This window comes from Ornithorhynchus anatinus, chromosome 18 (genome assembly GCF_004115215.2).
Source record: "Ornithorhynchus anatinus isolate Pmale09 chromosome 18, mOrnAna1.pri.v4, whole genome shotgun sequence".
Lineage (NCBI taxonomy): Eukaryota > Metazoa > Chordata > Mammalia > Monotremata > Ornithorhynchidae > Ornithorhynchus > Ornithorhynchus anatinus.
The window spans coordinates 34,588,583-34,600,600 of NC_041745.1; the positions used below are offsets into that span (position 1 = coordinate 34,588,583).

The 12,018-nt window shown below is 42.9% G+C and overlaps 1 protein-coding gene across 3 annotated transcripts in view; it reads right to left on the minus strand.

Annotated features, from left to right (window-relative positions):
- Positions 1–117: 117 nt before the first annotated feature.
- The window catches only part of STIM2 (stromal interaction molecule 2), a 103,392-nt gene continuing 91,491 nt past the window's right edge, over positions 118–12,018 (minus strand). For 2 of the 3 annotated variants that reach the window (XM_029083454.2, XM_029083456.1), the window contains 6 exons: positions 10,821–10,988; positions 10,477–10,500; positions 9,947–10,047; positions 9,426–9,664; positions 5,666–5,957; positions 118–847 (listed from right to left, as the gene is read on the minus strand). In XM_029083454.2, the coding sequence (XP_028939287.1) occupies positions 370–847; positions 5,666–5,957; positions 9,426–9,664; positions 9,947–10,047; positions 10,477–10,500; positions 10,821–10,988 (1,302 nt within the window). In that variant the 3' untranslated portion in view covers positions 118–369. The remainder of the gene's footprint in view (positions 848–5,665; positions 5,958–9,425; positions 9,665–9,946; positions 10,048–10,476; positions 10,501–10,820; positions 10,989–12,018) is intronic. The other variant, XM_029083455.2, reaches the window with a different exon arrangement.

The following is a 12,018-nucleotide window of genomic DNA, read 5'->3' on the forward strand; positions in this document are numbered from 1 at the left end:
AACTCGGACAAGCCCATGCTGGCTTACTAGTCCATTAAAGCTCCGTAAGTCCAAAGTGGCTTTAAGAAATGCCTTATATACACAACTAAGAATAAAGCAGAAATAAATAGGCAGAAATGACTGTAAACTGTCTCAACTTTTTAATGATTTTGTTCGGGGACAGTTGGCCCGACGGTCCGACTCTAGAGTCACTTAAATAGCAGACATTAGACATAAAGGGCGTTCCCCACGGCATCCAGTCCGGAACGTCCATAAATGGGAGTTACATTCCTAAAATTAAAAAACAAACAACAAAAAAAAAGAAAAACAACAAAAAAAAAGAAAAGTAAAAGAAAAGTTGAACAATGCCCCCGGCAGGATTCTTTTAGTTCACTTGGACTTCTTCTTAAAAAGGCTTTTGATTTTGGATGGCTTTTTGCTTTTCTCTCCATTCTGACAGAGGTCCTGGGGGATGCTGCTTATCCGGGGGACATGGGTGGGTTCCAGGGCGGGTTTACTTTCGCTGCCGGTGGAAGAGGAGGAGGTGTGGCGGGGTTTGGGCACCGAGCCCCCGCTGGAAAGCTGGTTCATGCTGCAGGACTTCTCCAGGATGCCATTGTACACTTTGCTTGCGGGGCTGAAAATCATACTCTTAGTTTCTGTCAGGCCGACACAGTCGGGGGATCCCCGGGAGATATCTGCAGTTACTGGGGAGTCTCCCCTGGAGGACTCCTCTAAGGACAGTTCATCTCTCGATATCTTGCGTGGAGACATGGTGTGGTACATCTCAAGGCTTGAAGGAGGAGACTGCTTCCTTCCAATGGATGAGTTTAAGGAGTCGCTTTCTGAAGCGGTATCTGGTACTTCCCTGAAAATAAAAAAATCAGGAGCAAAAATTTACTCAAGAGGGGATGACTTTAGAGAAGCAGCGTGGGGCTCAGTGGAAAGAGCATGGGCTTGGGAGTCAGAGGTCCATGGGCTCTAATCCCAGCTCCGCCACTTGTCAGCTGTGTGACTTTGGGTAATCACTTAACATCTCTGGGCCTCAGTTACTTCATCTGTAAAATGGGGACAAAGACGGTGAGCCCCATGAGGGACAACCTGATCACTTTGTATCCCCTCAGCGCTTAGAACAGTGCTTTGCACATAGTAAGCGCTTAACAAATACCAACATTATTATTATTATTATGACCATGTATTCTCCCATTATTTTTCATGAGACTGTAAGCTCCCTTACGGGTAGGGAACGTGCTACCAATTCTGTTGTACTGTGTTCTCCCAAGCACTTCGTACAGTGCTCCGAAAAAAGTAAGCACTCAATAAATACCATTGATTGATCAATTGAATATTTTCCCTTCTGCCACAAGGGTGGGCCAAAATTCTGTGTGTGAACTGGGCTCTGCTTCCAACTGGCAAACTAAAAAGGAACTTAAAGTAATGAGCAAACGGCCATGTGGTTTAAGTTACAAAGCAAGCAGTAACAATCCCGAAAATCCGTTTTTGATTCAGGAAATGATAGAGCTGATAGTATATATTCTTACTGAACTACTTGTAGCTGAAAATTTTTAGGTTAAATATCCAGAAAGAGATTGTGATGGATTATGCATCCTTATTTCAACATTTTGGCCATTCTTAGGTTTTAATTTAAAACTCAGAAAACTCTTAGTGTGTTATCTCTGAATTCCCATTGAATGTGATTTACAGCACACTGAAGAAGAGTCCCACACTGATTGTGAATAAGAGCTCTCTTCTTGCTCACATAGCTCTGGGGGAGGTGGATATAGTTCAATTTTCTCTAGTGCAACCTTTTGTTTAATTACGGGCTAAATGTGGGAATTAAGAGTAGAGGATGCGAAAGAAATGACCTATATAAAAAAAGAAATACTAAAAGAGAAACCTGCTTGGGAGCATAATCAGTAAGTTCTTCTGACCTGTATAAATCTCGTTGTATGTTATAGTGTCGCCTCAGAATCCTTACATTCTTTCACGGAAGACTACGTTACCTTATTAATCATACAAATCTTTTGATTTGAGGCTCCACATCTGACTTTTTTTCATGTTACTGGCTGTTTACTATGTGCCAGGGACTGTTCAAAGCGCTGGGGTAGATACAAGGTAATCAGGTTGGATACAGTCCATGTCTCACATGTAGCTCACAGTCTCAATCTTTCTTCTACAGATTAGGTAACTGAGGCACATAGAAATGAAGTGACTTGCTCAAGGTCACACAGGAGACAGGCAGCAGAGCTAGGATCAGTACCCAGGTCTTTCTGACTCCCCAGGTCTATGCTCTATCCACTAGGCCACGCTGCTACTCAATTAACAGTTCACAACCACGAAACAACCTGATTGGAGAGGTGATATTTTAAGGGAAATTAACTTGCGTTTCCATTCCAGTATAATAGACAGTTGCAAAGAGGCAGCTGTGTTTCCCTTTTGGGAAATCTAATCTCCAATGCAGATAGGCCATAGCATTAATAATAATATCCACTCCCACTCACAAACTGTTTCAATAGCACAATGCAGGGATTGAGACAGAGATTTCTCCCCACCCCTAGATTTCTGACGGCAGTAAGAGGAGCCATGGCCACTCCTAAACTTCAAACTTCTAGGACTGTGGTCCTGGTGGTAAAATATTTCCAGCAGAGACGAGGAAATTCACCTTCACCCAGGTAAAGCTACCTTTCTGGACACCCTGTCAGTCAGTCAATCGTATTTATCAAGCACTTACTGTGTGCAAAGCATTGTACTAATCGCTTGGAAGAATACAATACGACAATAAACATACCCATTCCCTGCCCACAACAAGCTTATAGTTTAGAGATGAGTTTACGAGGAACTCATGTGCAAGGTTTATCCGTTACATGACCTAGATTCTAGTTTTCTCTCTTCTCAAATAGGATTTCTTCTGTCAAGAAAGAACATTCAGCCAATTCTCCATCACTTGGGGTTGACTCATTGGTCTATAAGTGTTCTGGTGCCTCAGATCATATGGATCAGCTTCAACTGAACAATGTCCAGGGGGTGTATTACTAATGCAAATATTCTTATACTCTATCTCCACTAACCTAATCTATTTTAATGTCTGCCTCCCCTTGGAGACCATAAACTCGCTGTGGGCAGGGATGGTGCCTACCAACTCTGTTGTACTGTACTTTCTCAAGTGCTTAGTACAATGCTCTGCACACAGAAAGCACACACTAAATACCACTGATTGACTGATATTAACGCTGACAGTCAAAGGAAGCTTGTTTTCTGGGAGAGCAGAAGCAGGGGAGGGGGTGATTTCAATGTTCTTGCTAGCTCAAAATGCTGGTAGACTGCAGGGTGAAATCTGGGGTATCTTCTCACAGCCAGTTTGTTGGACTGTAATAGGATAACAGTATTGAGCTAAGAAAAATGGGCCATCACCACTTGGGCCACCTGAGAGAGCAGAACAGACACTTCCTCTCAAAGCTTCCCCACTGCTTGGGATGGGATAGGTGCAGCCCTGTCAAGAGGCACAGGGTGAACTGAATAATTTCCAGAGGACACGCCATAGGGTTTCAGTTTCTCTGTTTCTAGGTTCTGAGAACCCAAAAAATGGTAACAGCACCTCCTACTCTCCAGAAGGCATTGTGACTATGCCTTTTCAGTGTACGCTAAGAGCACCTCTCTGGGATTCCACTATTTTCTTTATGGGCCAGAATGAATGGAGCCCTTCCTACATGTGTGGTTCCCCCACAGTTCACCCTCACTCCCCAGGGGAGGGCCAGAAGCCCCCTTAGGAGTGCCACAAATCAGGACTGGGTCTAAAGATGCACTGCAGGTAGGGTAAAGGTATGAAAATGATTACAGGTATGAAAATGATTACCAGGCATTGAAGGCCATGGTCCGCATGGAGCCGGGGGGAATTTTTCAATCCAATTTCAATCCAAATCTGTAAATGCAGCTAAGGGGGGTTTAGAGTTCAAAGCTGCCAATACCCAGGCTATAGCTGTCAACAGGCTGGATTCCTGGTCCTACTAGGATGCTCACAGGAAGTTGAAGCCTTACAACCCGCTTGCCTGATCCCAACCAAATGCTTTTCACTCCTTCCCTCATAAAGTGTTGAAAAACTATTCATTCAATTGCATTTATTAAGTGCTTACTGTGTACAGAGCACTTGGAAAGTACAATTCAACAATAAAGACAGACAATGCCTGCCCACATCAGGCTTAGTCTGGTTTGATGACTATTGAAAAAGATTTCATTAAAATCTTTAAGAAACATATGTATTGCACACGATGACCACTTGCACCTGCCTACTGGATCATCATCAGTGGTATTTATTGAGTGCTTACTGTTATGCCGAGCACTGAATTAATGCCTGGGAGATTATAATGCAACAGAGTTGGTAGGTATGTTCCCTGCCCACAATGAGCTTACAGGCCAGAGGGGGAGGCAGACATTAATATAAATAATTTATATCGTATGGATACACACATAAGTGCTGTGGGACGGAGGATGGGGCAAATATCAAATGCCCTAAGGTCTCGGATCCAAGTGCACAGATGATGCAGAGGGGAGAGGAAGCTGGGTCCTAGAGGTTGCTGGTTGAGTTTCTTCCTCTGGGATTGACTGGGTCAACAGAACTCCTCGTCCTCTGGGATAGAAGCTGGCTAGCCTCTCCAGAGCCCTCGTCTTGATATTGATTTGGCTACATTTTCTTCATTTCCCTTTTGTTCACTTATGCGACACAGCTGCTCTCCCACCCTTGGCTATTTTAGGTGTGAAATTTTAATCTGGGTTAAAAATATTTCACAAAATGTTCTCCAATTTAAAAACATACTCAAAACTAAGCTGTGTCACAGACATAAGTGTTCTTTCCCCCTCTCTGCAATCAGGCTTGGGGAGTCAGGGGCGATAAAGTGGCCAAGACAGACTGCTACAGTTTCATTTCCCTCAAGTTACTTCCCAGTGTATATCATTAGTTCTCCCCACAGCTAAATGACACCCCCAGACTACCATTACTACTACTAATAATGATAATGATAATAATTGGGGCATTTGTTCAGTGCTTACTATGGGCCAACAACTGTACTTAGTGCTCAGGTAGATTCCTGATAATCAAAACAGCATGGTGTAGTGAATAGAGCACGGGCCTGGTAGTCAGAAGATCATGGGTTCTAATCCCAGTTCCCCATTTCTCTGCTGTGTGACCCTGGGCTCGTCACGTAACTTCTCTGTGCCTCAGTTACCTCATCCGTAATATGGGGATTGAGACCGTGAGCCCCACGTGGGACAGGGACCGTGTCCAACCCGATCTGCATGTATCCACCCCAGCGCTTAGTACAGTGTCTGGAACTTAACAAATTACTATTATTATATGACCCGCTAACCATGGGCTGAGAACCTGATCGCCGACTGCAATTTCTTGACTGCCGATAAGGGAGATGCAAACCGGTATCGTTTCAATGCACCGAAGACCGGAAATCGTTTAGGGCCCAACTCTGCTTTCTGCTTGGTTTATGCAGGGATCTGAATGGGCAAGCAGAGTGCCTGCTGCACCTGGCTGATGCTACTATTGTCCTAGCCTCCAAATATGGAGGCCAGTGGGGGTGGGCGTGTCAAGAGACGGAGGGTCTTGGAGCCCGTCTTCTGGGTCGCTGGCCCACTAACTCCATTTTCTGACAAATGTCTAATAAAACCAAGGGCTTCCCATTACCATTGCTTGTCAGCAGTGAAGTAAATGGCCTCTTCCTCCTCCTCGGTGCGGTAGAGAGCGGGGCAACTCGAAACTGAGAGGATGTCGGGATCCGGGGAAGGCAAGGCATGCTGCAGGGGCGCTGGGTGTTGAGAATGTGGAGGATGTCGAGGATGGGGCGGGTGCTGGGCGTGGGGAGGGAGCGGAGGAAGCGGAGTGTGCTGAGGCTGAGGAGATGAGGCCACAATGCTCCGACGCGAGCGACACAGGCTGCTGCTTCTTGCTAGGGTGCTGGGAGGCTTCACAATGGGCCCTGGAACAATCGAGAAAGAACGCGGCTCAATTGACAGGTCCACCACGCTCCGCTCTCATGGCAAACGTCACCCGTGGATACGCACCACCCCCACACATGCACGCTGGGCAATAACCTTCAGATGGAATGGCAAAACCCTCCCTGAAGCGTTACCATCCCCTCCACCGCTCTGAAATGAACTTCATTGCCCCAAATGCCAGTGCAGCTCTCTGGAATATAATTCACTTAATGAAGATAAAAGGATGCTCTTAAACAAAGCAGGGATAAATACAGTTAGAATTGGAAGGAGGCCCCACTAGAACGCTCTTCACCAGATGCTCCTTTGAAATAGGGGTATTGAATTTTAAGGCGGTATTGTTTAGAGTGCACTCTCATTTCTTAACACACGGGATCACTCAATGGTATTTACTGAGAGCTTACTATGTGCAGAGCCTGAAACTTAAACCTTAGTAAAGTACAATACAAAAGAGTTGGTTGCGTACTCCCTGCCCACAAGCAGCTTACAGTCTACAGGAAGCCGTGCATAGTTTACCATGGCTCGGACACTTCCCTCTTTTCGCTTTTTCTTTCTCCACCTTGGAAGTATTTTGATTTGAATGAGAGAAATGACAAGCCCCCTCCAGCAGCTGCTTGTTCACTGCTTAACGTTAGATAACGATGGACCTTAATTGTTAGCACAAGATGCCACTTGACTGAGTAGGGTGTGAAAAATACATTTTTGAAAATTACTTTTTCATATATGCGAAATGGAATTCACATTTTATTAATGCTATATATTTGTATTTTCATTTGCTCTCTACTCTTTATTTTGTTTTTAATCATTGTATTTTAATATATTAATATTGTTTGGGATCTTGGGAATTCACTCAAGCATTTTATATTAGTTTCAGGGGAAACCCATACTTGGTTTAGCTCTCTTTTGCGTAATACTATTTTCATGGGAACAATTAAAACCAACAACTGGGGGGTGGTTCCTGTGATACAACAATATTGCCTCTGAAACCTTATTTTAGGGCCCGTTCCCATCTTGGTATGTATCCCCTCTGAAACGGATTCAGATTTTTCAACCTCAAGCTCGCCGGGGCAGAGACGCATAGAGTTAAAGACCACCAGTCCAGAGCAGCTGAATAATTGCAGCAGTGGCCCTTGAGGCCACTGGCACCTTCCTACTTTGAGAAGCAGCGTGGCTCTGTGGAAAGAGCCCGGGGCTTGGGAGTCAGAGGTCGTGGGTTCGAATCCCAGTTCCCCTTCACTTCTCTGGGCCTCAGTTACCTCATCTGTAAAATGGGGATTAAGACTGTGAGCCCCACGTGGGACAACCTGATCACCCTGTATCTACCCCAGCGCTTAGAACAGTGCTCTGCATATAGTAAGCGCTTAACAAATACCAACATTATTATTACTTTCCTCAAGGTCCTGGTTCACTGGCATTATACTCCACAATTGTGTTCCTTCTGCCTGAACCAAACCAAAGTAAATTAGAAGGCAGTTCCACTCTGTACCACGAGGAGAGGACATAGCCCTCAAGTTGTCTTCCTCTGAAGCAAGCCTTTCCTCGGGGATTAATTAAAAGCAGCAGGGGCAACTGGAACATTTCAACAAGATTAGCATGTCATAATTTATGGCATGGGCTCTCGTCCCACCTTCCACCTTTCTCTCTCCTTCTCTGTGTTCTTCCAATATTACCTTCTGTTACAATGGCTGAGAAAAAGGATTTTAAGAGGTCAGTAAGAGTCCCCCAAATTTATCAACTACCACTAACAGTTTACTATACCTTAATTGATTCAAGGAACTTTTTGGTAAGGAAATTACTTTTCCTTACCAAGAGGGAATAGGCTGAGAAGGCTAGGGAGTGGCAAGGAGTCTGGAAACTTCCTTTCGGCAGGAATCTACTGCAGATTCAATTATTATCGTGGCTCCTAATTTACTGCATTGGCGGTATTTGTCTTGTTCTGTTCTTGCGTGTCAGTTGTCAGTTACTCTTGGCCACCTTAGACTGTGAGTACCCCGGGGCCCATATGTGAATTGCTTTTGTCCCTCTACCTTTTTCCAGAGCTTAAAACGGTGCTTTATACAAAAGTAAGCACTTCACAAATGCAATACACATTATTAATGATAATAATGAAGAACAAAAATCACAAACCTCATCAAGGTAGTCAACACACATCAGTGTTACACTAGCTATTAAGGAATACCTGGCTCTAATGAAGAAGCGCCCTGAAGCTGCCAAAGCAGAGGCTCCAGCTTTCAAAAGCTGGACTGTGTGCAGACACTGTAGTAAACACTTGGGAGAGTACAATACAACAAATTTGTAGTGATCCAATCCTGTCAGTAGGTACAATAAGCTAAGATAACCTCTGAGTTTCAACTAATTGGAAATTTACTCAGTCCTGCCAGGATGTGTGTTTTCACTCTACCTTTTGACCAGAACGTCATTAAGGAGTCAGGGAACGTTCACCCGATGGCGCTGTGGTGTTGGAAGCAATAGTTTGCCCACACAAGTGCAGCGTCTGCAAAGCGAGTTTTCTATGATGCAGCATTTTGCAAGAACGCATCCTCTTTGTCAGAGGAGAAGTGGGCATATTCTACTAGATCCAATAAAAGACACTAGTCCCTCATTTTCACATCTTTTAAAAATACGTGTCCTTTCCTCACACTGCTGGAATTCCACGATAAGCAACCGTTCCACCAGATTGCAAGGCCTAGACGTGTCAGGCATCGGCTGACAAGACCTAGATGAAGAACTTTCCCAGCCAAAGGACAAGGGTTAATCCAAATTAAAAAAAAACAATTCAAGAGAAAACACGAGACACCTTTTTTCTAGGTATTCCAGGAATCTACAGGTAAAGCCTCACATTTCACATATCTCGGAAGAGCATATTTCTCTGAAATTTGCAAACTTTATATTCTTTGACTAGAAAACCGGTAGGAGTAGGTTTGTATTTTATGCAAGGTCTCAGACTGTTCATGGAATGAAGAGCAATAAACTATAAAATGCTATTCACGTGTAAAGCTTTATCATAGCACCAAGGTATCAATGGGTAAGAATATAATGAAATACAGAGGAAAATCCAGCTTCCTAAATCCATGTTTAGAATTTTTAAAAAAAATTTTGGTTATTACTTTCAATAGCACACTACTTAACAATGATCCTTGCTTAAGAGAATACATCCTATCAGCAAGGTGGAGTCCAGACTATATTAATACAGGCCTATGTCACTCCGTATTTGGTTATTACAATCAGATTTTTTTTTAACTGCCAAAGAACTGAAAAACATTTGTCTATTTAGGGAAGAAGTGTCAAAGGCAATTGAATCACATTTCCTAGGCATTGTATTCTTGAAAAAGGATGATTATAAGGGAGCAAAGACAGAAGAAGAATTAAGAGAAAGTTCAAAAAGATCATCACAGATGCTTCGTTGGCCAATAACAAATACCAGTAGTCCCGTCGACAGCAGGCACACCTACCAGAAAACTGGGACACAATTGGAGGTGTATCTTCGTCCAAATCATCAACTCCCCCAGCAATTGGATAGGGTGGGATGGAGACCCTAGGCATCACCACCCAACTGTGATCAGAGTAAAGCGAGGAGGTCAAGCTTGGCAGGCCAGAGTTATGAGCTATCTGAAAGCCACAGATCTTCTCAATCTGTTGCCAACGAAAAAGACGTTCGCGTAAACAAGTTGTCAACTCGGAGAGAGCTTTCCTGGAAAAGTAATACAATAGTTACTTGTTGCCTCGATGAAGGTAAAAGTGAAATCATGAATGTTGGCTACGAATAGGGTACAGGAGAATTTTCACTGCCATATGTTTACTGTAAGTTTATTTCAAGAAAATCCCACTCCTAAAGGAGTGTTCCACTTTCCCTCACTGAATCTGATGATTACACTATTAATGCCAAATTTGGATGGTTTTTTTTTCTTTGCAAAGTAGTCATTTGAAGAAAAATCACAAATCACAGTCAGGCGACTGAGTTTAATGATCTTACTTTGCTTCAAGAATCTTGTGGTCCACTTCATCTAGGGAGGAGCTGTGTGCAACATGTAAAGTCCCAAAGACTGTGCTTCTCTTCTTTTTTATCTTCTCGGCCTAAAAACACGAGAGAGAAATGAACCCCACAGGCTAAGCTTGAAACCTTAAAAAAAAAAAATCCACACATACAAATGAGGGTTTGTGCTGGAAATGAGTTTAGTAAACATGAAAGCTGGTTCTGTATTAAAAGCCTGGAAAATGGAATCTTCCATTTTCCAATAAAAGAGTAGAACGTGGAAATAGCATGCTTTCCCAATTTGCACAAATCAATGAAACACAAAACCCTGGCTTCGAGCATTTCTCTTTAATCTCTATGGCCAGAGAGACCTGGACTTTGCTACTGGAGACTGTCGAAGACTATCGCCTAGGCCCTACTGCAATGGAGGTGTTAGTGACATGAGCACTCGGTTCGCTAGAGTCCAGATTGAGACCTCATCATATTGCACACAATTAATTGCTCGATATTAATTTCCCGTTACTACTAACCTGGATCAGATATGAAGCAGCGACCTAGAGGAGAAAAGCTCCGTATAAACACTTCCAATAGTAATGGTGATTTTTTTTTTAAGTGCATTAAAAATTCCTCTTGGACAATTGTATTTCTCTGAAATAAGGGCAAACTTTACAGGCTTTGAACACGGAATGAAAATCACAAACGCTACAAATCATGAAACGAAGCTAATTTCTAGGCAGGACTCTAGTTTCCAGTTTGCTACTCTATTCTCTAGCAGGTCCTGGAGCAAAGAATATATTCTTTTTCTTCATCGCAAATGAGAGCTTTATAAGATTATTACTATGGTATAAAAAAGATCAAATAAAAAGCAGAATACCTCATCTTTAGCGATTGCTAACTGCATTTCAGCGTTTTGTCTCTTAATATTGTAATATTGAACTTCCACTTCGTGGGTCAATTGGAGCCATTTTTGCAGAGCATCTGGAACAGACCAATTGCTTCTTAGTTCAAATTCCTTCTCGGCCTTCTTTAGAGCCATGCGGACCTAGAAACCAAGGATATTGAAGATTGCTAAGATCTTATTTGGCAAGTTCCGAACAAGGCATAAGAAAATTTCACTGCACTGCAACTTAAGATAGAAAAGTGTCCCTCTGGAGACCCAACCCAGGGAAACCACAAGATCCTGATAAGATATTTCTAACACCAAATGTTAACAGGAAACCATACCCTGTTTCTGAAATCCAAAAAGTGCTTTTGGAAACAAAGAATGTATTATTTCATGAGACTATTTCAGCCTATTATTTCACTAAAATTCCATAGATAGATTTCAGTAATCAATCAATGGAATTTCTTGAGCGCTGACTTTGGGCAGAGCACTGTTCTAAGAGCTTGGGAAACAACAACAGAGTTTTTTTGTGTGTTTTTTTGTTTTTAAAGGTTGCTTGTTAAGCATTTTCTTTGTGCCAGGCACTGTACTAAGTGCCGGGATAGCTACAAGGTAATCAGGTTGGACAAGGTCAATGTCCCACATGGGGCTCACAGTCAATCTTCATTTTACAGATGAGGTATCTGAAACCCAGAGAAGTGAAGTAACTTGCCCAAGATCACACAGCAGACCAGGGGCAGAGGCAGGATTAGGACCCAGGTCTCTCTGACTTCCAGGCCTATGCTCCATCCACTAGGCCATTCTGCTTCTCTGGCAGACATATTCCCTGCCCACAAGGAGCTTACAGTCTAGAGTCAAGACTGTGCATAACAACAGCAATAAGGACTTATTTACTATCATGAAGGAGGTCACTCTTGCTGAAGACCTTATAAATTTAACTTTTCTCAAGGAGCTCATCTGAATCAATGATTCATAGTGCTTGGGACTGAAGGATGATGCACCTGGACATTGTTACTTTAAATAATTCCATGTAGATAAATCCATAAAAAATGCTTAATGAAGGCATCACTTGGGTGGTATGAGAAAGGCAAGTTTGACTTGATTTAATTTTTTTCAACATATGCCTCATATTCATGTACTGGAATGCTGGCAGAGTTATCCAAGTTAAGCAAAATCTATGCAAACACAT